We start from the raw sequence: 27512 nt of genomic DNA on the forward strand, positions 1-27512 counted from the left end.
GTCTAGCAGTATCATGGACATCTTATTTTCTTTGCCCATTTTCATTTTTAAAAAAGTTTCTTCATTTTTGTCAATCTTTTTTTTCCTTCCCTCTTTCTTTCCATCTCTCTTTCTGCCTTTCTGGCTCCTGTAGACCTCTTAAACACCTCTGGTGACCCTCAAAGATAAAGAAGTGAATACTGCCTTTAGAGTGGCATATTCTTTGGTATTTTGAGTGTTGATTTATGTTTTCCACTTATGGCATCTCCCATTCCTAGAGAGTTGAGCTGGGTCTTCATTTTAATTATTTTGATGAATGTAGTCACATTGGGGGGAAAAGAAAAATGAAGATAACTTGAAGGTTGTGGAAGAAATGTTCTCTAATTCAGCACATCTGCCAAGAGTGATTTATGTCCCCAGCATTTCCCAACTGTTCACATAAGTTATCATATCAAAAATTCTTAAGGCTCCCCATCAAGGATTTCACATGCTAACCTGGAAAACATGAACATTTTTTTCCATATGAATTTAATTAACAGATTTTCCTCACTCAAGGTAAGTGTTAAAATAGCAAGGCTAATTTGATTTTTGGAATGTTTCTAGGCCATTTGAATGTCAGTGGTCTTCCCTCATATGATTTATTTCCATTGCAAAGGCTTAATAGAACTCAGTCAAGTAAAATAACCTCATAATTTGGTGTGGAATGGTGTCCATTTGTAAGTAACTTAGTCTAGGTGCTTGGCTAGTAAAAATGTGTTACAACATTTTCCAGCACAATTTCCTTTCATTTTCCCCAAGCTTTTTTTCTGGTTGATTTTCCCTTTCGAGGGCTCTCCTGCACATGTTAATTACTCTCTCCAAAAACTAAAAAAAAAAAAAATCTCCTATTTTAACTTCAACTGTGGGTTATTCTTATATTCAGTTTCAGATCTTTTATTACATGAGTTTTAGGATGAGGGTTATATCCAACTAAATATTTCTTCACAGACCACTTAAAGCTCCAATATCTCCCAAAGAATTTTGGGATGAAGCCAACTACCCTGTTTTCTCTTTCTTTTAATTCAATTTTATTTTCATGTTCAGTTTTCCCCCTACTGTCTACTCCTCATTAAGAAAACAAGAAAAATAAAACCCCTTTGATAAACATGTATAGTCAAGTAAAAGTAATTTTTACATTGACCATTTCCAAAAATAAGTCTCAATCTGCACTCAGTCCAATACCTTTCTACCTATTCTAAAGTATTTTCTAAGAATTCACACTTCTTTCTTCTTCTTCTTCCTTTATTTTGCCCGTTACCACTCTCTCTAATCAAGACATTTTTGGGGTGGTGAGTAGATTAAAAAACAATTTTTTGGGGGGGGCAACACTTATGTTGTTTAGTTAACATATATTTGTCACCACAAATTAAAGAAGAGATCTGTACTACTAGACAAATGAAAACATGTTTTATTTACAAGAAAAAATCTGTACACTGTGCATACTTAAAAATATACAAAACCAAAATAGAAAATATCAAAGAGTTAAAATGTATACAAACACTGTTAAAATGTGACTCTTGGAAAACCTCAAGCTTTAATTAGTTTGGAGAGCACACATTTCATTTAAAAAATCATCATACAAAAAAACCCTCAAAGCTGTTAAAAAAGTACACTGGCTTCTATCTGAAGAATTGAATAATTATGTGCCATCTAGAACAAAACAAGATGTGAGATGTAGTAATGGGTGTAAAGTTTTTACACAACTAACCAATCAGGAACCTTTTTCGTTTGAACTGACATCAGTAAAGATACTTTTTTTTTCATGTATCCAATACACATTCCCTCCCATTAGCCTACAAAAAGGCATGAGTTACACATGAACTCCTCTTCAAGTATTAAAATAGGGTACCCTGATGTCTGACAAGGCATTTAAACACTAAGTATACTGGTTAGCATTTAAACATTAGGTATACACTTTAAAGCTGCTGTTGAAATGTTTCTATCAAGATTGCTCTGTCATCACCAAAATACAAATCACTTCTCCTTCCCCTCTTCAAATAAAGCCCAACAATAAATGAATGACAATCATTATTTGATTTTTTTTTAAACTGGAATCAGTGTGAATGTGAAAGGATTTCAGAAACAGATTTATGGAAGAGAAAAGAAGGCAATATAAAAAAATAAAACTTGTGTAGATATGTGTGTATAGTTATACAATTATATCTACATTCACATTTTTATAGAATGACAGAAATTTCCAAGGTGATGTTTAGATCCCACCAACCAAAACCTAGACAGCTATGTGTCAGATTATTTTTTTGATGAAAATGTTTGACACAGTTGATAAAATAATTAAGAGAACTTACAGAAATATACCTTCATTTGCCTATAGGCTAATGCCCAAGTGACAATATTACAAAACCTGCATGACTTTACAATGGAAACATGCAGCATATAGAAAACACTACCATCTCTGGCACTTTTTTTGCTCAATATAGCTGCTTCAATTAATCATGCAACCATTAGGAAACCACCCATGAATATCAGAAAATAAAAATTTGGATTCATCAAACAATCTGAACTAATAGATCAAAAGCAGGAGGCAGCTTGAAAAAACAGCAGTCTTAAAGTCAATATCTGAGTTCGAGTCCTACTTCTGATGCCAAGCAGCTATGAGACCACACTCTCTGAGTGTCCCAAGCCACTCAAGTCACAGGTTCAGATCAACACACACGTATACATATCTACCTCTCCCTCTCATTTCAGTCTCATAGTTTCCATACCAAAGTCAAAATGGAAACATCAAGAATTGGCTTTGTATGTAAACAAGGAGACATTATACATTTGTCGTCTGTGAAATCCATATGAAATTTTTTTAAAGCAATGTGCATTGTTGATGGAACTACATTGCATAGACATAAATTCTTCAATAAGAGTACCCAAATTGAGGCTCATCACAATACAAGGATTAAAATTCTATATAATTCAAGAGCTTGTCTTAATGGATCAGTCTACATAAGATTACTATCTTATCTCTTAAAAAGAATGAACTTGATTGAGTTAGGCATTTAATAGATTATTCTTGCATTTCATGTTAAACATTTGTTTTTGTTCTCCATGCTCACACATAACATCAAACCAACAGAGGACATTTTAGTAGAGGAAGGAAATCTGGTATAGCAAAATACTTCCCTAATGTGTAGGTCTTTTTTCTCCCTTTCTTGATGTGAATGGCATTGAAAAGAAGCAGTATGCCAGAAGGAAAATTAGATTTCATTGAAATACTGATTATATTAAAAAAACAAAAACAAAACCAGAGGGCTTGGTTACTTAACTCTATGAGAATTTTGTTATCTGTTTTTGTTTTTGGAAGGGCTATAATTCAGATGATTTGGCTACAAAGGATTATCACTGGGACCACATGAATTTACAAAGTCTTTTGGGTGGTAAGAGTAACAGGAGCAATGCTATTCTTCTTGGCAAAAGAGTGGAGTATCATTAATTGGAGGTATTACCTTCTGATCTTTTTTTCCTCAATCTTAGCATTTTCTTCTTACCACATTTTATTCTGTATCTGCAACGCATTTTTGTATTCTTACAAACACTTCTTTCCTTCTAGATATAATTTCCATGAAAGGAGAGATTAAATGGTGAGCAAATATTGAACATGATGAGTACTCAAAATATTAGTCAGATTGTTAAGAGTATTGGAATGGTTGTTTTCAGTTGTTTCAGCTGTGCCTGACCCTTTCTGATTCCATTTAGGGTTTTCTTGGCAAAGATACTAGAGCAGTTTGCCATTTCTTTCTTCAACTCATTTTATAGATGAGGAAACCAAAGCAAACAGATTTAAGTGACTTGTCCAAGGTCACACAACTACTAAACGTCTGAAGTGAGATTTGAACTCAGGAAGATGGGTCTTCCTGACTCCAGGCCTGGCGTTCTATCCACTGTGCCACTTAACTGCCACTGGAACAAATACTTTTGTGTCTTGTCAAACTGATGAAATTCATAAACACTGCTCAAATGAATTGTATCTTGAAGTTCTAATTGGTCTTGCTATTATTTTTAAAGCAAGGGCACTTAACCTGGGGTCTGTCAACTTAGATGGGGAAAAAATTTTATTTTCATTAACCTTTGGTTTCCTTTTTACTGCTATGTATTTTATTTTATTTCATGTATTTAAAAACATTATTCTGAGAAGGGGACTGTAAGTTTTTCACCAGGCTGCCAAAGGGATCCATGACATGAGAAAAGGTTAAGAACCCCTGAACTACAGGGATAATTTAGATATATTAAGGCAAGGAGGGTATTCCTGATACATGGTCACACTTTGACCTGCTTGGCTTTCACTTACTTCTGATATTAACATTCAATTTCTATTTAATATGGCCTAGGACACTGTTTTCATTGAAGTCTTAGGATAATATTGTAAGGAAGATGTATACATTTTTTTCCTATACCGGTGCTCATTATGGAAAAAGGAAATGTTGCTTCTGTTAAATAAACCAGAGACACATTGCTAACAATTTTACAATTTCTCCTCTAGTTCTGGCTAGTGTGACTAGTGTATGCTGTTTAATGGAAACAAACTGCAAAGTATTAAAGTATTATGGGATCTGGCTCAGCTTCTTTTCTTGAACTGGGAAGGAACATGTAAGCCAGTGCCAGAGAAGAATTAAATAAGTACTATGTACTTTTGTCCACCTCTAAATAGAAAGACCACATTGTGCAACTTTTTATTAAAAGTACTATATGGATTTCTTCAACATGTGGCAAACAGAAAGAGAACTATCAACCTGGGTAATACTAGAGTTACTCATTATGTTTAATACAGATATACTTGGCTATACATTGGAGACCTGAATGATTCAACAGTTGAAATCTGAGCACATTCAGCCAAGTTTGTACCGAAATACAATATACTTTGGGAATGGTCAACAAAAATTGGTTCCCAACTGTTTTTTAAGTCGTGTCCTCAAAATCTAATATTTCACGTTAAATGTTTTGCTGTCTATTGTTTTTTCCCTTTTTTTCAATGACTTTGAAAGTAATTTTAAAGATGAATTAATAAAACAAAATGTTAAGATTAACTGACACCTATGAATTCTCTTTCGGGCTTATAAATGTGAATTTGGTCTAAATTCTTCTCATTAATGAAGAGTTTGTCCTAGGTAACAATGATGCCCTAGAGAAGACAGTCAACAAGCATTTAGTAAGTACCTATTATGGACCAGGCACTGTGCTAAGGCAATGTACCATAGTGATTAGAGGCTAGCCAAAACCTGGATTCAAGTCCTGTCTCTAACATGTATTAACTATATGACATGGGCAAGCCCATAGATGACTCTCTAACTCTTCAAGTTGTAGAGCTGTTGATCTGCATTATTGGAAGGTTTCAAACTAGGAGGTCCCCAGACTAATAAAATGATAGCTCTAGGTAAAAAAAAAAAAAGATTTGCATAAGAAGCCAGAAGCAATATCATGTGATAGGCTAACAAAGAGGACCATATAAGAATGCCAAATACCTAAAAACACCAAACCAAAACAAAACAAACCACCTTCACTCTGTAACTGCAGCCATCACTTAAATTAGAATGTCCACTATGTTCACTGAACTTCCATGGTTATATGTCCATGCAAAATAAGCCCATTGTACTGAGGCTCAAATCAATTTTTAAAAAAATCCATCATAGATTTTCCTACTCCCCTCAATCTCAATGGCCTTAAGCCAAAATTCTCCCTAACCCAAAACTTGTTGGTTTAAATTTTATTAAAGGTAATTAGTGAATAATAGGGGTAGTCTGCTACTCAGCCAGCTTTCTATTGAATAGCTTAACTAAGCAAATAGGTGTTATTCTAAATTATCCTTCTTGCTGAATTTAGTCATGATATACTACTGACAAATCAATCCAATAAAATAACTGAACACTTTCTACCAACTCACCTGAAACTCTGACACTTGCCCAGTAGAATGCCTTTAATTAAACTAATACTATCACTGCTCAGGTGAAATCTAAGGGTAACTTTCAGATATATGAGGGTATCAAATGAATAAGGCTAATAAAGGTGTGTTACCCAAATAACTTTTAATTTGCCTGCTAATGCTGATGTAGCTATTTCAGAGGTGAAAATACCATCTTTTTCTATATTATAATAATATATAACATTGATTTAAACACTTTAAAATTTTGCAGAGCCTTGTACAATTAACTCATTTGAGCATACCCTGAGGCAACTACTTATTTTATTAATACTCCCAATTTATGGGTAAATAACGTGAGGTTTATTAGACTGAAGTATTTGTCTTAGGTCGACCAACTATTAAATAATGGAGGTGGGATTTTTGAACAAATCCCTCCTCACTCCAAGACCAGAACTCCTCTAATGATATAATACCTTCCTTAATGGTGATCACATCTGAATGGGGTGAGGGGAGGGTGGGAATCCCCCAAATTCATTACTTACACATTAGATGGAAATTTCCCTGCTCAGATTTAAGAATTTGCCTTGTTGTGGAAGAACAATGTATTCATACTGTTTCAGACTCGACTCTATGGTTTTGTCATGCTGTTGAAATAAAATGTGTCCATTGAAACTGAGTCTTCCTTCCCTTTGCTTGCAGGAACAATCAGCTGAAAGTCAATGCATATCACAGTAGGCTGGCTAGGACCATAGGATGGCCTGCAGAAATCTTGGGACAGCTGTTCTGTACTTCATTCCTTCTGTGCTATAGAGAGGTCAGACTGAGATGTTATCAGCCCAAGTGAAGAAATAAAGCAAACACTGCCTTCTTCACTCACCTGACTGAATGTAATTGTCAGTATGGAAAACTAACTGAAAATGGGCTGCAGAGCAGAACCCTGGTTATAGCAGTTAAGACTTATACGTGTGACTGAAATAACTTCCCTGTATAATTCAATAACTCTCCCTATTTATATCCCAGTAGGGTTTTCTACATTTTATTCTTTACTATTTTCCTTATTCCTTTAAGAAAATATTGCAATAAAACAAACTTCCTAAAGTAAAGTGGATACTAACTCTTCCCTGCACAGAAGTTGCTTTACACACTTGTCTTCTTTTATATTCCTTGAGATTTATTTTATTTGGTTTTAGAAATTCAACTATGTAGCCATAGAGCAAAAAAATTTGGCTGATAAAAGGGACCAGAGATTAGTAGAGGCATGTGAAGGCCTAAACACATGACTGCTTCTGCCAGTTTTTAAAAAATCCATTTAAATGAGAACTCAGCAATTGGTAAAACAAACAAACAGGATTTTGGGGGTGGGGTGGGAGGGAGAAGGGGAAGCGTGTATGGAATAGTTATGTTGTGTTTCCTTGAGGTTTATATGTGTAAGACCTTGTGATTATTTATGGGTGATAGTGGTAAAGTTCTGTCTTTTAGGACGAACATTAATGCATATATAAGGAAGAGATTACGCTGGTTTGCATTTGAGAAATTGGACATTCTCTAGCTGAATCCAAACTGCTTGCCACTTGCACAAGCCTATTTCTTAAAGACCAATACTCTCCCAGTAATAGTCAACAAGGAATAAACGTATGTCATGGAAAATGAAAATTAACCAATACATCAAAAGGCAATTGAAAGACATAGCATGAATATAAGCAGGTTACAGAATATTTCTAATGATGACTTGTATTAAATGAATGAATAAAAGATTACTCAGGACTGGGAAAAAAGGTGAGTCACTTGGAGAACAAAAATGTTTAGCTGTTGTTCACAAGATACTAAAAACAAAACAAAAAGAAAAAATATCATAAAAGTCTCTAGAGAGGGGTGTATCTTCTATGAAGAATTTTTTTTTAAAGATTGGATAAGAATAACAAAGGATGAGAAGGTGTTGCCATCTGTATGGCTGGAGGAGGGTTGCCAATGATGATCTCAAAAAGTCTTTCATCATATTAATTTCTGTGCATAACCACTTTCCAATATCAGTTATATTTTTTAAAAAATGTGATTGAAATAAACCTGAAAATGAGCACGTGTGGTTTTGGAAAGCATAAACATTTTCTGACATGTCACACCCACAGAAATACATTAATTTTTCTTTCTAGCTACACCATTTTGTACCTTTCTTGAGCTAAGCTTTACTGTTAATATATTCCTTTAACTATTTGCAAAGCAGTAATAAATATTCAATGGCTTAGGAAGAGAAGATTCCTCATGCCTACTTCTAAATTACAGTTTAAAGACTCAAGACTATGTTGGTCTAAAATATATCTTCAAGTATTCTTTTGCTGTGTAGAGTACAACAGTAGTACATTATTGCACATTATTTCTGGCAAATCTTTCCTTCCTTCCTTCCTTCCTTCCTTCCTTCCTTCCTTCCTTCCTTCCTGCCTCCCTGCTTCCCTCCTTCCTTCCTAATCTTTCTTCCTTCCTTTTTAAGAATTTAGAAACTGATCAGGTGCAGGGCACCTGATTTCTCTAAACCCTGGTAGGATCACTTTTCCCTTTCGGTATAGGTCATCTCGGATGCCTTGGTTCATCCTCTGCACAAGGAGCTTCTCATAGAGCAGGGGATGGTAGGCACCCAGAGTGCAGGCTGCATCATAATATAGTTCATGATAGTGGCAGAGGTCAGTCTGTCGTACAGATGGAATATATTCATACACGTGCACTTCTCTGCACAGAGACATCATGATAAGTATTCCTGAAAGGGAAAAGAAAAAAAAATCAGATTCATTTTGATTTAGGAGGGCTTGGATTGGTAAGGATTTTAAGATTGGCAAGAAACTCTTTCTAGCAGATTAGAGATGGAGAGCTGGAAGTAACCTGAGAGGTCATTTGCTACCATCTCTTCATTTTACAGATGAGGAAACTAAGCCCTAGGGAGATGAATTGTCTTAACAGAATCAGAGATTTAGAGTTGCATAGGACCTCAGAAGTCATCTGCTCCAACCATCTCATGTTACAAATGAGGACAATAAGGTCCATAGAGGGAAAGTGACTTTAGGATAATAAATAAGAGATTATAGTATATAATAATAAATAGAGAGCTAGAAGGCACCTCATACTTCATCTAGTCCAGTCCCCTTATTGTACAGAGAAGGTAACTTAAGATGAGAAAAATTAAGTTCACATAGGTAGCAAGTGACAGAGGAAGGTTTAAAATTCTGGACATTGTTCTATCCACTGTACAACCCTCAATAGTACTTCATCACCTCAATAATATCACAATGATTACTTCCTTTTTTTCCAATTTATTTACTTATTTTAAGTTTTCAACATTCATTTCCACAAGATTTTGAGTTATAAATTTTCTTCTTGACTTTCCCCTATCCCCAACCCCAGAATAGTGAGCCTACTGAATACCCCTTCCCCCAGTCTACTCTCTTATGTCCTGCCCCAATCCCCCCTAACTTTCTAGTAGGGCAAGATGGATTTCTTTACCCCAATGCCTGTATATCTTATTTCTCAGTTGCATGCAAAAATATTTTTTTTAACATTTGTTTTTAAAACTTTGATTTCCAGATTCTTTCCCTTCTTCCCTCTTCATCCATCCCCAGGGAAGATAAGCAATTCAATATAGGTAGTACATCATTTCCATAGTAGTTACACTGTGAAACACTAGCTACATTTCCTTCCATCCTATCCTGCCCCTCCCCCACTTATTCTATTTTCTACTTTGACCATGTCCCTTTTCAAAAGTGTTTGCTTCTAACTATCCTCTCCTCCAATCTTTTGGATGATGCCCTTCCTTTTATCATCCCCCCTCTTATCCCCTTCCCTCCTACTTTCCTGTAGGGTAAGATACCCAATTAAGTATGTATGTTATTCTCTCCTTAAGCCAAATTCAATGAGAATAAGGTTGACCCATTCCCTTTCACCTTCCTGCTCTTCCCCTCCATTGTAACAGTTTTCTCTTGCCTCTTATGAGATAATTTACACTATTGTATCTCTCCCTTTCTCCTTCTCCCAACATATTCCCCTCACTTCTTAATTTTATTTTGTAGATATCCCTTCATATTCAACTCATCCTGTGCCCTCTATGTATACATATACACACATATATATTCCCTTCAACTATCCTTATACTGAAACAGTTCAACTTTAATAAGTTCCTTATGATTTATTTTTCCCTGTTTACCTTCTCATGCTTCTCTTGCTTCTTGTATTTGAAAGTCAAATTTTCTGTTCATCTCTATTTTTTTCCATCAAGAATGCTTGAAAGTCCCCTATTTCACTGAATAACCATACTTTTCCCTGAAGCATTATACTAGTTTTTCTGGGTAGGTGATTCTTGGTTTTAATCCTAGCTCTTCTTACCTCCAGAATATCATATTCCAAGCCCTTCAATCCCTTAATGTAGAAGCTGCCAGATCTTGTGTTATCCTGATTGTGTTTCCACAGTAGTAAAATTGTTCCTCCCTAGCTGCTTGTAATATTTTCTCCTTGACCTGGGAACTCTGGAATTTGGCTATAATATTTCTAGGAGTTTTCTTTTTGGGATCTTTTTCAAGGTGATCAGTGAATTCTTTCCATTCCATTTTGTCCTCTGGTTCCAGAAATATCAGGGTAATTTTCTTTGAGAATTTCTTGTGGGATGATTTCTCGGCTCTTTTTTTTGGTCATGGCTTTCTGATAGTTTAATAATTTTTAAATTATCTCTCCTGGATCTATTTTCCAGGTCAGTGATTTTTCCAGTGAGATATTTCACATTGCCTTCTTTTTTTTATTTGTTTGGATTTTTTTATAGTATCTTGATTTCTCATAAAGTCATTAGCTTCCATTTGCTCTAATCTAATTTTGATGGAATTATTCTCTTCAGTGAGTTTTTGAACTTCCCTTTCCATGTGGCAAATTCAACTTTTTTAAGGCATTCTTTACGTCATTGGCTTTTTGGGCCTCTTTTGCCATTTGAGTTAGTCCATTTTTTTTTTAAAGCAATTGGGGTTAAGTAACTTGCTCAAGGTTACATAGCAAGTTATTTCTGGGTGTGGTGCTAAGCATCTGAGCCTGGATTCGATCCCAGATCTCCCGAATCTGGAGCCAGCACTCTTACTCACTGCGCCACCTGACCAACCCTAGTCTGTTTTTTAAGGTGTTATTTTCTTCAGTCGGGCTGTTGATTTACTTTTCATGATTTTCTTGCATCATTTTCATTTCTCTTCCCAATTTTTCCTCCACTTCTCTTACCTGATTTTCAAAATCCTTCTTTGAGCTTGTCCATGGCTTGTGACCAGTTCATATTTTTTCTTTTTTTTGACTATTTTTTTTTTAAGGCAATTGGGGTTAAGTGACTTGCCCCAGGTCACATGGCTAGTTTTTGTGTTAGGCGTCTGAGGCCAGATTTGAACTCAGGTCCTCCTGACTTCAGGTCCAGTGCTCTAATCACTGAGCCACCTAGCTGCCCCAAATGTCCCATTTGGTTTGTTTTTTCATAGAGGGCAATTGGGGTTAAGTGACTTGCCCAAAGTCACATGGCTAGTTTTTTTGTGTTAAGTGTCTGAGGCCGGATTTGAACTCAAGTCCTCCTGACTCCACCACTGAGCCACCTAGTCTCCCCAACCAGTTCATATCTTTCTTGGAAGTTTTTGATGGAGGAGTTTTGACTTTGTTTTCTTCTTCTGGTTCCATGTTTTGATCCTTTTTGTCCCCCAAGAAAGATTCTATGGTCTGACTGTGCTTCCTCTGTTTGCTCATCTTGCCAGCCAATTACTTGACTTTTGAACTCTTTGGCCATGGTAGAACTCTGCTTCCAGCGTGGAGAGAGCTGTGTCCCAAATTTCTGGGTTTTTCGCAGTTGTTGTCAAAGCTATGAGGAAGGCACCCTCTCTACAGCCACCACAAGTTCTGGCCCACTATTGTTCCTCATTCCAGGACCACCACCCAAGACTGCCACCCAGATCCAAGCAGGTCAAAGCAAGAGCGATTACCCTCTGAATGGTCGCTTGGTCCCCTTACGATCTGCAGTTTTGCAGGACAGAAGCTCCAGGGGCAGCCACACAGCAGTAGCTGCAGCCACTTCACCACACTCACCTCTGCCCCGCGGGGCACAGAGGACAGACTGTGCTCTTCGCTCACACAGTTCCAACAGAGTTCCCCACTGACCTTTTACTTTCTCTTTGTCATTTGTGTGTTGAGAAGTCTGAAAGCTGCCACAGCTGATGGTGATTCACTCTCCTGAAGTCTGCTCAGGCAGATCTAGGCTGCCCCAAGTCTGGGCCAGCATGCCTCATGGAGGACTGTGCTTGGCTCCCAGCTCAGTGTGATAGACCCTTTCTGTCAGCCTGTCAGGTTGCCTTCAATGAGAGATTTTTTCTCTCTGTTACTTTGTGGGTTCTATAGCTCTAAAATGTGTTTAGAGTCATTTTCTTTTACAGGTATTAGAGGTGGCTGGAGCAGGAGCTCAAGCAACTTCCTGCTTTAACTCTGCCACCTTGGCTCAACGATTACTTCTAATATGTGACTTAAACACAACTGGTTTGTGATTCTAGTATTAAATACTAGGAGAAGAGGTCCATGCTAGTGAATAGGAATCTCACACTCGAGACAAGTGATGTTATAGCTAAGATTAAGATACTGCTATTGATTCTGCCTCCACAGGATAGTTCACATTTATCTTTCTGTTATTCACATGACCACCACTCTAGCTCAGGACCTCTTTACCTCCTGTCTAGATCACTGTAAAAGCCTCCTCACTGATCATCCTGGATTCATTCTCTTCCCTCTCCAATCCATCTTCTAAATAGCTGGCAAATTGATATTCCTAAAGCATAAGTCTAACCATGTCACTCCCTTGCTCAAGAAGGTCCAATGAATTCCCACTGCCTCCTGGATAATACAGAAATAAACCATTTTGTTTTAACAAAGAGCTTGACAGTCTAATCCCAATCTATCTTTCTGGGTTGTCCCACCTGTTTCCTATCCATGAAATTCCTTCTCCTATCTCTACGTCCCAGGCCTAGAATGTGTATCTCTTCATCTCTGCCTCATACAATCCAACTGTTCCTTTAGGAAGTCTATTCTTATTCCCTAGCCCCTTCAGAAATTCATTTGCTTGTACCCTCCCTGCTGGAAATTCCTTTGCATTAGCTTTGTGCATACTTAGCACATACATGCTGTTTTCCACAAAGAACATAAGCTCCTTGAGGCAGGCGTTTTGTTTTAGTTTTCATCCACAGAACCTAGTACAGAGTCTGGCACACAGTAGGCACCTAATAAATGTGTACTGAACTGAATCATAAAAGAGAGGCCAGCAGTTCAAATCATCATGCATTTCACCGTTTCTTACATGTCTGTGTCACTGTTTGTTTCTTCTGCTTTCAGTTTTACAAGTGTTTCCTCATCCTCTTCCACTGCCAGCCTGCTGCATCTGCTCCTGATGCTTCCTTGTGTCCTTCTAAAGTGACAGCGATTCAGCTGGGTCAAAGGAAGAACAAGGAAATGCCATGCACCATTCATGACCTTCCCGAAGTCAGCAAAAAGCAGCTGAGCCCAGAGTGCAGTGTGGCCCCAGTCTCAGAACACCAGCCAGAGAAGATGGAAGACACTCCTTTGTCTGAATAAGTTATTTCTCCCCTTCAATTTGTTCCATTCAAACACCCGCAATTAATATTGACAGTATTGATAACCTGCATGCTGTTCTCTCAACTTGAATAGTTTGCTTTTTTGTTCTTTTGGTTAAAAGATCACTGAAAAATACAGGTATTTTTGCTCATAGATGATGATGAGTTTACCCCTATGGAGAACAGGTGAAACTTTGTCTCTAAACATGTTACTGTTATTGTTTGTCCTTTGTTCTCGAAGAGGACCAATGACATCATGGAAGCGATGCCCTGACTAGCATGAACTGGATTTCAATGGGGCTGAGCTCTGCAAAGTCTTCAGCCTCACTCTACTCCAGAGTCACTGGAGTCCAGTGGCAAAACAAAGGTCAAAATAACTGACTATGGCCTGAAGAAGCAGAGGGTTCCAGATATTTCTGTGTTAGAATTCTGCTTAATGGAACATGCCGATTTGACTATTAACACAGGAGGTGGCACTGCGTTGCATAAACTGAAATTAACCATTGTACCTCTTCCAGGGGAGTTCCTCACTGAAGCAATCATAAGGAGTGAGGGGAGAAGGGTCAGATGAAGTGTCTCATTGACAACCCTAAGCAATTTTTTCCTGGAGGGCCTGTGAAATATCACCCTGTCTTTTGCTTAGTAAAAGGGAATTGTTTTGTTTGTCATACTTGAGATTTCATCAATGTAAGAAATTCAGTGAGAAAACTCCCTTACCAGTACAGTTTTGAGCAGCTAGCCTGCAACTTACAACCTTAGAACTTTGCTGGGGGATAATGAGAAGTTAAATGGCTTGCCAGGGGTCACATGGCTGGTATGTGTCAAAAAAAGGATTTGAACTTAGGTCTTCCTGACTCTAAGGTCAGCTCTCTATCCACTACCCCACTCTGTGTCTCATCTAATATAAGCATGATAGTAAATTAAACGAATTTTGGAAGGTTCTATGTATGATTGAAGAAAGCTTATCCTTTGAGAGAATTATCTACGGACTGTCTCACACCATCTGCTAGATACTGTGCACAGGAGAAAAAGAAAATTAAAAATTTCACCTAAAGTGAACTTTGGACCAGTTACACATACACAATGGCCATCAGGCACACATTTGATTGTGTAGACTTAGTCTGCCCTGGGCAGCTAGGTGCTTCAGTAGATAGAGTGTTGGGCCTGAAGTCAGGAAAGTTCATCTTCCTGAGTTCAAATCTGGCCTCAGACACTTACTAGCTGTGTGGCCCTAGGTGAGTCACTTAACTCTGTTTGCCTCAGTTTCCTCATGTATAAAATAAGCTAGAGAAGGAAATGGCAAACTATTTCAGTAACTTCACCTAGAAAACCCCATATGAGGTCGTGAAGAACACGAATGAAATGCCTGAACAACAACAAGACTTATTCTGAAGTTTATTTTTTTTCATACTTGGCATCTGGACTTGCAGAGGAGAGTTTTAGAGTTGATGGTGATTATGTTGTTATACTTCAGACTCACACATTCAGTGTTGGAGGTACCATGCTATGGGTGCACAAACATTATGTTTGAAATCAGAGGATCCAGGGCTGAATTCTAACTATGTCATTTATGAGTGACCTTGGGTAAGTTATTTAACTTCCTTGGATGTCACATTTTCCTTATCTCCATGCACAATTAGGGAGATGGAAAATAGGTCTTTTGAGATCCTTTCTGGTTCTATAGCTATAACCCTGAATTAGTTTTTGGGTGTGGGGAAAGGAATTTGAAGAAATCCCATGTGACTTGGAGAAAATAAATTTGGTCTGGATAAGCCCTATCATACTGAAAGAAGGTAGTAGGAATATTTACTATCAAATGAATTAATGCTTATGGAAAGAAATCATGACTATTTGGCAATCACATGTAAATTCAGAGATGAAAATGAAACTACATTGCTTCATAAACATCTAAAAATTAAATTTTACCGCTGAGATTTGACACATGGAGTATAGTGGAGAGTGCAAGAGGTATTAGAAAAGTTATGGCTTTAAGTTAAAGTCAAAAACGGCTTTGCTGGAGAACACGGCCTTTAAAAATAGCATGAAAAAAAATAGCAAAAGCAGGCTGACGACAAGACCTACAGCCTTTCTCTTTATCACAGTGTTATGGAAATTAAGAACCTCAACAGACTTGAATTTCCTCATCTGTAAATATCATAACTTACAGTTGTTCCTTTCACATTGTGGTGGTGGATTAGGGGATATGGGCATAAAGCTCCCACATCTGGAAAATCTGTGTGAAATATGTTGGCCCTTCCTTCATGCCAGATAAGAAGTCTGATTTTTTTTTCTTTTTCTTTTATGGAGTGTTTATAGTACCTTAGTGTAACATTTGAGTTAAGTATTTGGTCATAGGCTATATGTAGGTCAATGTTACGTTAAAAGTATGAAAAAGAAATTTAAAAAAATACAAAGTAAATATGAAAATTAAGAGCACTGGAGGACTTAGTGACCATGCAGAGCTAAACCCCTAGTGGTAGGAGGTGGGAGTTGTGGAAATGCCGTCACTAGCAGGTTGGCTGTAAATTTTTATGCCAACCCCCTATACATGGAAACTGCTATGGGGAAAGTTGCCACGTGGAAGGGATAATTGTATACCGACTCATCCCCCACAGGGTGGAATAGGATTTAGCCATGATAAGGCAATGTATAAAAATAAAAATACAAAATGGAAAGATTGTGGCTATTTTGAAATAATTTCTCATATCCATCCAGCAGAAGGTTCTTGATATGGACAGCAGTCCCAATGTTTATTCATGCTCAAAAAAATCTGAATACACAAATGTGTTTTCCTCTCTCCTCCCCAGTAGCTCCTACATGGTTTAGAAAACGGATGCCATTTTATACCACGCTATTCAATTAAGGAGAAAAATAGCCTTTAAGGAACTTCTATGAAAATGTTTTGTTTACCAAGTAATTAAGTTTAGTTTCCTGAAGTTTTCAACACTGATAAAAGCCTAAGCACTTTAAATGCTGAATAGGACTTTTGGCAGATATAACAATTTAGAAGTTTCTGGGTATGGTTTCAAATCAATCAAATGGGTAGAGTCATGCTTTGGGGATTTGGCAAGCTGTTGAAAACCTTTAAACACAATTAAATTAATGTTAAGTTTCTAATGCAGCCAATTTGTATGAATGAATCCATACTAGAGATTCTATTGAAAGAAAGAAATGTGTTAATTTCTTCTGGGCAATTTTAATGACTCAAGAGGATTTCATTTGCCAAAATGCATCTTGTGAATAGTGCATTATGCCTGTTCTTAGCAGACTAATTTGAAAAAAAAAAGCATCTAGACTAGTTAGAATAAAATGTTTTAGAATGAGTATAAAAGATGCTTTTTTATTATAAAAGAATATAAAACATTGAAAGATAATTTAAAAGGTAAGAATGAAATACCCTTGCTTTGCTCCCTTCTAACATTAAAAATATTTTCTTTGTCTTAATTACTTAAATTTTTCTTGATCATTTAAATTCACAGACACACTCATACACAATTTCTATGACTAAACTATGCTTAGATTGCCTATTGTATGTGTACATATGTTCATATATAGTACAAGATGCAAATATAAGTATGTGTTTATGTAGAAGTATAAATGTAAGTATACAGACATGTGCATGTATATACATATATGCATACATGCATTCACAATAAATAAATGTTTCATAAGGTTACATATAGTACAAGAAAGTCAAACACTAAAATATAATATATTTCTACAAGGTTATGTCTACTTGTAAAAAGTGAAGTGGAAAACTGGGGGAATTATCTGGATAAATCAAGTTGATAAAAACATTTTCAGATCAGTTGTTAAGACATTTACAGCAAACTGTCCAAATATCACTAAATCTAATTCAGACTAATAGATGGGTAATAATAACTGAATTACAGAACTGCTTTAAGGAAGCCAAAGAGAATTCCTTTGGGATCTGCTTAAAATGTTCAGAGAGAACTGGTGCTAATTAGATATTAATTCAATATCTGAAAATGAGTGCTTCTAAAATATTTGAAACTAAGTTATTCTAGAGGGGTCTAAAGAAATTCTTTTCCATCTTGCTTATAAATTTAAATTATTTGGAGAAGTCTCCCTCAACACCTAAGGAAATGGGGCAAGAGCAACCTTTTAATCCATGTTAAAATGATAATGAATTCTGAATTAGTGAAGTTTGAAATGGAGGTTTTACTATAATAAAAGCAGTTCTCCATTTCACTGGAATTGTATACAGCAATATTATTCCTACAGATTGTAATACCTTAACTATTCCACCAATAGGCTTAACCGTGATTTTAAAGGTCTGTTCCTGTTGTAAAAGTTATCTCACTTTCTGCTAGCACATTAGTTAAAAGGTTATCTAAAGTTATATGTGATATGTTATGCTAAGATTAATGTGTTTTGGTCATATGTATTTGTAGCAGCAAGCACCCCAGCATCCCCAGGGTGTCTGCCAACACAGGTTCTTGAATTTGCTTTGATAAAGGAAAGCAACTCAAAATGTGTTAACAAGCTTACTTTAATCAGTCAGATATGTATCGTTTACCTAGTTCAGGGGAAAAAGGTCAGCACCCTGAACTTCAAAGTATACAGACAGAATTATCAAGACAAAAACAGATCAAGTAGACAGATTTCCAAACTGTCTAACCATTACATCCATACCAAGCAACATCTGGGTTTCAAAGCCGGGGGGCTCTAGACAACAGCTTTCCGGAGTTTCATCTGATCAAATCGCAGAACACTTCTCAAAGTGAGCCCCAAAACAAAGCCTCACATCAGGGCTTAATAGCCTTCTCCTGGCTCAGAGAATGTAACAACCTTATTGACTCACTGGCCAATCAAGAAGTATCTACTGAAAAACAGGCCTCCCACCCCAGGCTCCAGGTGCACTTTAGCCTAGGGGCAGGGAAGATCTTCAAAATTTACATTCCCATTACAATATTATAGATATAAATTCAAACATAATAGGAATATCCAAACATTTGCAGGAACCATGAGAAGTGGGGGGAGATACAAAGAAAGGCTAAAAAATAGTCCCTTCTACCAAGGAGCTCACAATGTAATAAAAATCCAAGAAGGAAACAAACACATGTCCCATGTAAGACAAGTTAGAAGTAAATAAGATAGTATCTAAAAGAACACCACAAAATGTTTCTGTGAATAAATGGAATTGATACAACATGAGGATGAATAGTGTGGTAGAAAGATTTCTGACATTAGAGACAGAAGATTTGGGATCAGATTCTAATTCTGTAATTTACTATACCATTTGCATGACTTTGGGCAAATTACTGAACATCTCTGGGTCCAAGGTTCTTCATTAATAAGATGAGTGGATTGAATGAGACGTCCGCTATAATCATCTATAGTACTATAATTATCTTTGATGTGTTTGAAGTTCAAAGGAAATTCAATCTTAATGAATGCCATGTATTGAAAGAGTTCTAGATTTAGAGTCATGAAGACCTGGGTTCATACTTAGTTTGGTCACATACTACATGTTTGACCTTGGATAAGTAACTCATCTCTCTGGACTTTGGTTTCCTCATCTGTAAAAAAGCAAAGGTTGGACTAAGTGACCTCTGTGGTTGCTATAAATTCTATGGCCCTATCATATCTTTGAAGAACTATTTTTTCTTATCTATTTTAAATAACATTGAAAAACATAGAATGGAGAGGAAGTGGGCCATATTTTAGAAGTTCTTCAAGGGCAAAGTAATAATAAAAGTTGATGTCTTTACCCAAAATTATGTATAATTAAAAGATGATTGATTACTCAACTTTAACTTGGTTCAATGAAAACTGTTAGTAGAATAATTTTTTTTAAAAAAGTCCTACCAATATATAATAAAATCATACATTAATATAGCAAGGACCTTTGAAAGAAAGCTTCAGGTTAATTTAGTATTATATTCTTTGATTACAACTCATATACAGGATCCATCACTTATCTCAAAACAAAAAAATGCTTTTTAACCAAGTCATCATAATTATGATATATTTTGTAAAACTAGAAATATAAATGTTAAGTATCTTATAATGTGTTTTAATGCTTGGAGGTTCAAGTGATATATAGGAATATTACAGTCCATAATGTGGAATAAAGTGGAAGGATAAAATCATATGGCTTGAATTTTTAAGTATGTTTTCTGCCAACTGTATTAAATAGCACTAAGGTTCAATATTCAACAACAACTACAGGCAAGGCAAAATGAATATATATTAATTCTTGCCCACAAAGGCTTTACATTCTCACCAGTGAATACTATCTACTTTCCTTCCTCCCTTCTTCCTTCCCTCCCTCCCTATCTATCCATGTATACATATATATGTATAAACAGGTGAATAACATAATTAATGAATAACATAAATAATGTAATTTGAGGACAAACTGAGCACTAATAATTGTGAAGCTCAGAGAAAGTTTCATAGAGAATGCAGTACATTCATAGAGGATATCACAGAATCTCTGAATTCTAGAAACCATTTTAAATTCAGCCTACCTAAGGACAAGGTCTACTCTTGTATTTTCATAGAAGCTTCCATGACTTTGCAATAACTATCCCCCCATGCCCAGAATACTGTCCTGCCTCATTTCCATCTCTTAGAAACCCTGCCTTCCTTCAAAATTCACTTCCAATTCTACCTTCCGCAGGAGGCCTTTCCCCCAGCTGGTTGTGCTTTCCCCATTAAAGATAGCTTCTATTTACTAGGTTTATATTTTGCATATGCCTATGTATATACACGTTGTCTCCCCCATTAAAACATAATCTCCTTGAAAGCCAGAACTGTTTTAGCTTTTTCTGTATGTTCCTGGAACTCAGCATAATGATAAGTACATGGTAAGTGCTTTTCAATGGTCATTGATTTACTGACTGACGGGAAAGAGCCAAGATTGGACATACTAGGGGAGACAGTATGGAGAATGAACCTAGCACCTGAATATATAAATTAGTGGGGCTGGTTTGATTTATATAATTTACTAAAGGAGCATGGTTAGCGACAAACTGAATCACCTGTATTTTTTGACCATAGGTCAATTTCGTCTCCTTCTTAAGAAAGGTTTGAGTGTCAATCAAATCAGAAAAAACAGGCTTGAAATTAAATTATTTTCTATCCTCAACCAAAGATAAAACACAAATTACCTTATGCCAACAAAAAGTCAAAGGACAAGAGACCCAAATAAGGATGACAAGAGATCTCATCATCAATAAAACCAGTCATTCCAAAAAGTGACATAGAAGAGTACATAAAGCAAAGGAACAACTCTTACGCAATAAGCTTAAATTATGTGCCATTTTTTTTTTCAGATAACCCCATGCAAATCATGCAGACACATTATTTCTTTCCTGGTCTGATTCCAGTGGGCCAAAATAATCCCAAGGCTTCTACAGAGGAAAAAAATACTGAAAGCATTTGCTCACCCTTTTGTCCATGTGGCATTATGCCTGGCATTGTACAAAAGAATTATAATTTCATTGTTTTTTCCTTTTGTTGTTTATCATCTAAGATGAACAATTCTGATATGTGTGTGTATATATAGGCATATATACACACATACCTATACATACACACACACACACACACATATAATCTGCGTATATGTATGAAAATGTTTACCAATTCATGAGTAACTATTACACTTGTAGGGCCCTGGCTCACTCTTATTTGTGTCCCACTCTGCTGGAGACCCTCTTTCCCACAAAATAAGGAGACCTGCAAAATATAGATGTGATTTTTTAATGTAAAGATGGGTCACAGTGAGGCTAAAGTAGGAGTTGAAAAAGGAGTTCTGAAAACAAAAGTGAAGCTTTTGGACTGAAGTGACGTCTAAGGTTAGGAAACTTTAAGAACCCTTTAGAATTTAATATTCCATGATGCTAAACTGTGAAAAGGAATCAAAAAGCATGATTAAGTGACTGCTATCTGAAAAGTAGGTAGATACTCTATCTGTGTATTTGTGTGGGGGTGGGGAGTAGAGGGTGGCCCATAACTTAGCATGTAATAATTCCTTTTCCTTTTTCCATTTCACTAAGCTACAAAGCCTGAAATTCTACTCTTTTAAAATACAAATACTTCTGTAGTAGTAATTAAGTGAAGGCTATCAATTACTCAAACTATCCTTAGTTTAACAATTCTTTTGCTTTCCTTCTGATATTTTACTGAGATTAACTGAATCTGAATCCAATTCAACAAACATTTCTTAGGTGTCTATAATGTGCAAGGCCCCAGGAATAGAGAGACAAAAATGAATCTGTCCCTTCCTTCAAGAAGCTTACATTCTGGTGAAGTAATGCAATTTGTGCATAAAGAAAAGGTCTATGGATAACATTTAAAAGAGACAAAATGGAAAGAATAGAGGATTGAATTAGAGATGCTTAAGAAAACATGAAGATGGGCATTTGGGGACAGTGGAGAGTGGGGTCAGTTGAGAATGGACTGCTAGAATTTGTGAGACAGTATACACAAAAGGAGACTTAAAAGTGCTAAATACATATTTTCTCTCTTTTGACATTTTGTGGGAAATTGCACCTTTCCCCAGGATACTGGGAAGACATTTTCTCTTCCAGAAATCACCTCCCTCCTTTACTTCATGATTCCATGGTCCCAAATCCCAGAAGAACTCAGATTATGATGATAATTATTATCATATAATATATTAAATTTTACGGACTTACTTATTAATCTAGTCATAACTTAGAGCATTGCTTTGATGGGAAATTGTTTTCCAAATTCCAAACAACTGATATATGAAACAACTTTCAGGAGAGAACATATTTTGTAAGTCAAAAACTGCCTATATAATGGAGACACAGATGAATGAACAAAAACCTAATTTGAGCCAAAGATGTGTGGAAGGCTGAAGTGTTCTTCTCCTTGTACTGTATTAGAAAAGATAAATAGATTCACATTTCATAAGTTATCTCATACAGGCATGCACATACAATTAGGAAAAAGTTTGCTCACATTGACTTATTATAAGCCTGAACCTTGTATTAATTATGAGAAGCAAAGTCCAAAGAAAATTACCATGGCTCTCATTTCTAAGGATAAAAATCTTCCTCAGTCACTAGCTACAGCAAAAACTTTAGAGGTTGAAAGCTCTGAAGCACACTAATCTATCTAAAGGGCCTTTTGGTTGAGTTTTTTGTTCAGTAACTGACTTTGGCACCCAGGGTGTCTCGAAAATGATGAGGCTGAATGACAAAAAGTCAATATCTTTTTCAGAAGGACCTCAGAACACAGAAGGGGCATTTGTAGGATTCCTTTTTGTAACGGAAGAAAGGCACATATTGATTTATTTTCATTTTTGATGTCAGATAAATTGAGATGTAGGTAAAGATAAATTATTTTACAGAGAAGGACATCAGATAAATTGAACAATGAGTTCCATCTATTTTTAAAGCATATTTTTGAGGAAGAGCAAAGGGGTAATAGAGACTGAAATAACAGTTTGAAAGGATATTCAAAACAAATGAACTGTAACTTTAAAAAAATAATTTCTGAGAAAAAATAGAAAGCTGATCCAGCACTGATTTGGAAAGCAATAGGCTTGACTATATTAGGAAGGGTCAGTATAAAGGGAAATTTTCAGTTCAAGAAGCTGACCCTTATTTTAAGAGAGTACAGGGAAAGGAAAAGGATGAATAAGGTCACAGACAGGCACAGTTTCTTGGTGATATGACTTCTTAAGCATAGGTTGGTAATAATGTGATGCATTCATATTTAACCAAAAGAAAGGTTTAAAAGGAATCACTTTAGAGTTTCATTGTCTCCACTCACAAAGATCAAGAGAATCATCTCAAAGAATAAAGGAGAAAATGCACTTCCCTCCCTTCCTTGTAGAAGTGGATGGCTGTGGGCGTGGAACATTGTATACACTCTTGGATTCTAATTAATATGTTGCTAAGTTTTGCTGTACTGCTTTTCCCCCCTCTCTTTTTTGTTCTGTTACAATGGTTGGCTCTCTGGGAGTGGAGGAAAATGCATTTGGAAATGATGATTAGCCATTCTCCAATATATTTATGGTCAAAAGATATAAACAGGCAGTTTTCAAAAGAAAAGAATAAGCTATCAATTATCATATGAATAAATGATCTAAGTCATAAATAGTGAACAAAACCTAAATAGCTCTGAGTTCCTATTTCATGTCGATTAGTTTGGCAGAGCTGAGAGAGAGAGAGAGAAAAAAAAACCTAGAATGAGAGGAAACAGGAACGTGAATAGTTGGTGGAACTGCAACTTGACCAAAAATTTCTGGGAAGCAATTTGGAATGATTCCCCAAAAGGTCACTAGACTCAGGAATATTGCCCTAGACACATGCCCTAAAGAGATCAAAGGAAGAGGGAAAAGGCCTGAAATATAAAAATATTCATAGCATTTTATTATAACAAAAACTGGAAATTGAGTGGTACCCATCAATAAAGAAACGACCTAACAAATTACAGATTATGAATGTAATGGAATATTATTTTTCTCAATAAGAAATAATGAAAGGAATGGTTTCAGAAAAACTTGTAAAGACTTGTATGGACTGATGCAGAGGAAAGTTTGCAGAACCAAGACAACAATTTAAAAAGTAATTACAACATTGTAAAGAAAAACAATTTTGAAAGACTTAAGAATTCTGATCAATGCAATGACCAAACATAACTCCAGAGGACCAATGGTGAAGCAGATTTTCACCTCTTTGGAAAGATGATGGACTAGAAATACAGAATGAGACATACGTTGTGGGTTATGGCCAAGGTATGGATTTGTTTTGCTTAACTATGTTCATTTTAACAAAGAGACTTTAAAAAATAAGAAAACGAGAATGGGGGCAGGAACTGAGGTCTAGTGATAGCAATACCAAGATGAAAGAAATGAAGAAAAAAATGTCAATAAATGATCTAAAGAATGAACAGAAGAGGAGGTAGGGAGGTTCGGGGGAAGACATGGAGAAGTAGAACAGAGCTGAGACTTAATGTATTTAATTTATTATATATTTTAACAATAAAACAGGCTATACTTAGTGGGGATTTGAGGTTTCACTTAAAATGTTCTATTTATGTTCCTATTTGTATGAGAAAATACTCATGTTTGTTGGTACTTGTCAAATTCAGATAACAGAACATTAAAAAAGTTATTGTAAAAATATAATTTAAAAAGAAATTAAGGGGACATAAAAACAAAAACTATCAGTAATTTAAAAACAGTATCAAGAGAAAATGGGGATATGGGAAGAGATATTCTATGTTGCCTTTGACCATCTACTGGATCATAATTTTTAAAGCTAAGTGAATTTTAAATACCCTTTCAAAATATGTCAAGAAATAAACTTGCTACCTGTGTGACCTCCAGCAAGTCACTTCTTGGGCCTGTTTTTCTTATCTGTAAAATCACAGGTTGCATTAAATGACCTCTATGGACCCTTCCAACTCTAGTTATGATTTTTTTGTCAGTGTCTAAGTGTAATAAAGTTTTTTTCTTCCTAAAATATACTAAGTATCTAATTAATGCTGATTATTTTAAGAGAACTTAAGGACAGGAAATACAATTAATAATAAGTACATTCCATAAAGACAAGGTTGGATTAACTGTTGTTTATAGTACATTCCATCTCTAAATCCTATGATTTTAAAAATTTCGTGAACTTTTCACCATGATCTTGCTAGCAAATGGAGACCAGGAAACAGCAAAGAATTAGGACACTTTTTATTTTCATTTCTTTCCTGAAAGATAAATCTAGTATTTTATAAAGTACTTCAGAAGGAAGGTACCTTATTTAATTTTTAATATGTATCCCCAAGTGTTTAATACACTGTTCTGTGTGCTTTAGGTGGTTCCAGAATTAAGGGACTGAAGACAGCAATGGCAGTGGTACTTTTGAAATTACAGAACATATTCTTTCAACCTTAACATACTGAGAAAGCCTTTTTTCTACACCTAGAGCTACTGAGTATATGGGTATATAACAAAGACATCTTCCAATCTCCCCTTGCATTTTAAAGTGTTTTGTTCTACTTCAATATTAGTCACATGAATTCATAAAAAGACTACCTTCTAAAGAAGGCTTTATTAAACTTCTGTCACATCCTATAATGTTACTTATGCATTATCCCACTCTGTATATTCTGTCCTGGCAAACTATATTATGTGTTCTTAAATGAATAGGACCTTTTCTCTCCAAATGAACAAAAGATGAAGAACTTGGGATTTCACACGAGTAACTGAGAAATAGAGTGTGTCAAAGATTTCCATTTCTAAGGGGAATAGTGATGTTTGGAACAATATTAAGCAGACTCATATCTTGACTCTTTCCTGAGTTGTACATCAAAGACTACATTACTATTATATCCCCAAATCCCACACCTCAACCCAGCAGCTTTGTACACTGCTAATCCAAGGCATATCAAAACCATTTCTTTAAATCTTTCTCTCCCCTCTTCTTAGAGCCTTACCCAAAACCTTTTCTGATCTTTTAAACTTTAGTTACTTTCTGTGTACCTGCTGGGTCACCTCAGCTGTATGGAAACTCCCTAAAGGGTAAGATGGGTTCCTTTTTGTCTTTGTATGTCAGTGTCTTGCATGTAAATCAGTACTGAATGAATGTTTATTGAATGACAGCTGATTGAATTGAAACAGATTGTACCCCAGATCTAGTCCAGTCCTTAAGTGAAAAAGAATTATTCCTACAACATACCTGACGAGGTCTTTTCCTAAAGACCTCCACTAATGCACTCCTTTCTAAGACATCCCATTCTAGTTCTAAATAGTTTTTTCTAAAGCAATTGGGGTTAAGTAACTTGCCCAAGGTTACATGGCCAGCTATTTTGTGAGGGTGTTAAGTACCTGAGGCCGGAACCGATCCTGGGTACTCCCGACTCCAGGGCTGGCACTCTTACTCACTGCGCCACCTAGCTGCCCCTTTAAATAGGTTTTGATTGTTAATTTCCCCCTAATATCCAGCCTAAATTAAAGGATTAGATTGGATTGTCCCTGAGGTCCTGTTCAGACCTCTATCTATCATCCTATTTATATAAATGTCCCTCAGTGCAGGTTCCACATAATGCTTCCACTTCTGTCCTCAAGTAGCAAAGCAGAATAAATCTAATCCTTCTTTCTTTTATCAATCTTTCAAATATTTAAGAGTACTGATTATGTCCCTGTGTCTTCACTTGTTCAGGAACCCCAAGATTCCTCAACCTGTCCTCATATCCTGTTTATGCTCTACTACAATGATTCTTAACCATTTTTGTGTATCATGGAAACTTTTGGTAGTATAGCAAAATCTATAGACTTCTTCTCAAAATGTTTTTAAATGGATAAAATAAAATAACAGTATTAACAAAGGAAACCAATTATACTGAAATAGAGTGACAAAATTTAAAATCTCCAGTACAGAAAATTTAAAATCACCAGAACACAGTACTCTAGGTGTGGTCTACCATGGGACAGGTACAGGGGTCTTACAGCTCCTTAGTCATGGATATTATGACTGTCAATGAAACCTAAAATAATATTTTCCCCTGATATCATACCACTGATTCATAATTGTCATTCACTATCATCTATGGATATTTTCCTACCAAACTTCTTCAGTCAAACATCTCCCTATTCCCATTCTCAAGTTGTACAGTTGTTCTTTAGCCCAAGTGTAGGACTTTTTTTTTATTACTACTAAATTTCATCATGTTAGATCTGATTCATTATTCTATCTGGTTGATATCTTTTTGGATTCTGTTTGGGTCATTCAAAATCTTAGCTACCCACCCCAGGTTCATAGCATCTACAAATGTGAATGCATACTTTATCCAAGTCACTGATAAAAAGGTTGAATGGCATAGGACCAAAGGTCCTGGCTCTTTCACTTCACCTCTCTGGGCATTTTTTTCCTTATTTGTAAAATGATGGGGTAGGAATAGCTGACATCAATAGTCCTGATCAGCTCTAGATCTCTAATTCTAAGGAGGATTCCCTAGGTGCTTGCTTATTCTGGAAGCACATTACACAGGTTCATGTAGAAACATTTTTGCTGACTATG

At 36.0% G+C, this 27512-nt stretch overlaps 2 protein-coding genes across 6 annotated transcripts in view; one reads left to right on the plus strand and one right to left on the minus strand.

Moving 5' to 3' along the window:
• The window catches only part of LOC138165721 (vertebrate ancient opsin-like), a 313361-nt gene extending 298446 nt beyond the window's left edge, over positions 1-14915 (plus strand). The window contains exon 4 of the mRNA XM_069093997.1: positions 13253-14915. Within this exon, the coding sequence (XP_068950098.1) occupies positions 13253-13492 (240 nt within the window). The 3' untranslated portion in view covers positions 13493-14915. The remainder of the gene's footprint in view (positions 1-13252) is intronic.
• Positions 1-27512, minus strand: part of ST6GAL2 (ST6 beta-galactoside alpha-2,6-sialyltransferase 2) — a 190933-nt gene that overhangs the window by 51741 nt on the left and 111680 nt on the right. For 3 of the 5 annotated variants that reach the window (XM_069093993.1, XM_069093992.1, XM_069093994.1), the window contains exon 6: positions 1404-8633. The exons of the other annotated variants lie outside the window; for them this stretch is intronic. In XM_069093993.1, the coding sequence (XP_068950094.1) occupies positions 8365-8633 (269 nt within the window). In that variant the 3' untranslated portion in view covers positions 1404-8364. Of the gene's footprint in view, positions 1-1403; positions 8634-27512 lie in introns of those variants that run through there. 5 annotated transcript variants of the gene reach the window in all.

This window comes from Petaurus breviceps, unplaced genomic scaffold (genome assembly GCF_028583685.1).
Source record: "Petaurus breviceps papuanus isolate PSGF00001 unplaced genomic scaffold, PetGlider_PUasm1.0 214, whole genome shotgun sequence".
Lineage (NCBI taxonomy): Eukaryota > Metazoa > Chordata > Mammalia > Diprotodontia > Petauridae > Petaurus > Petaurus breviceps.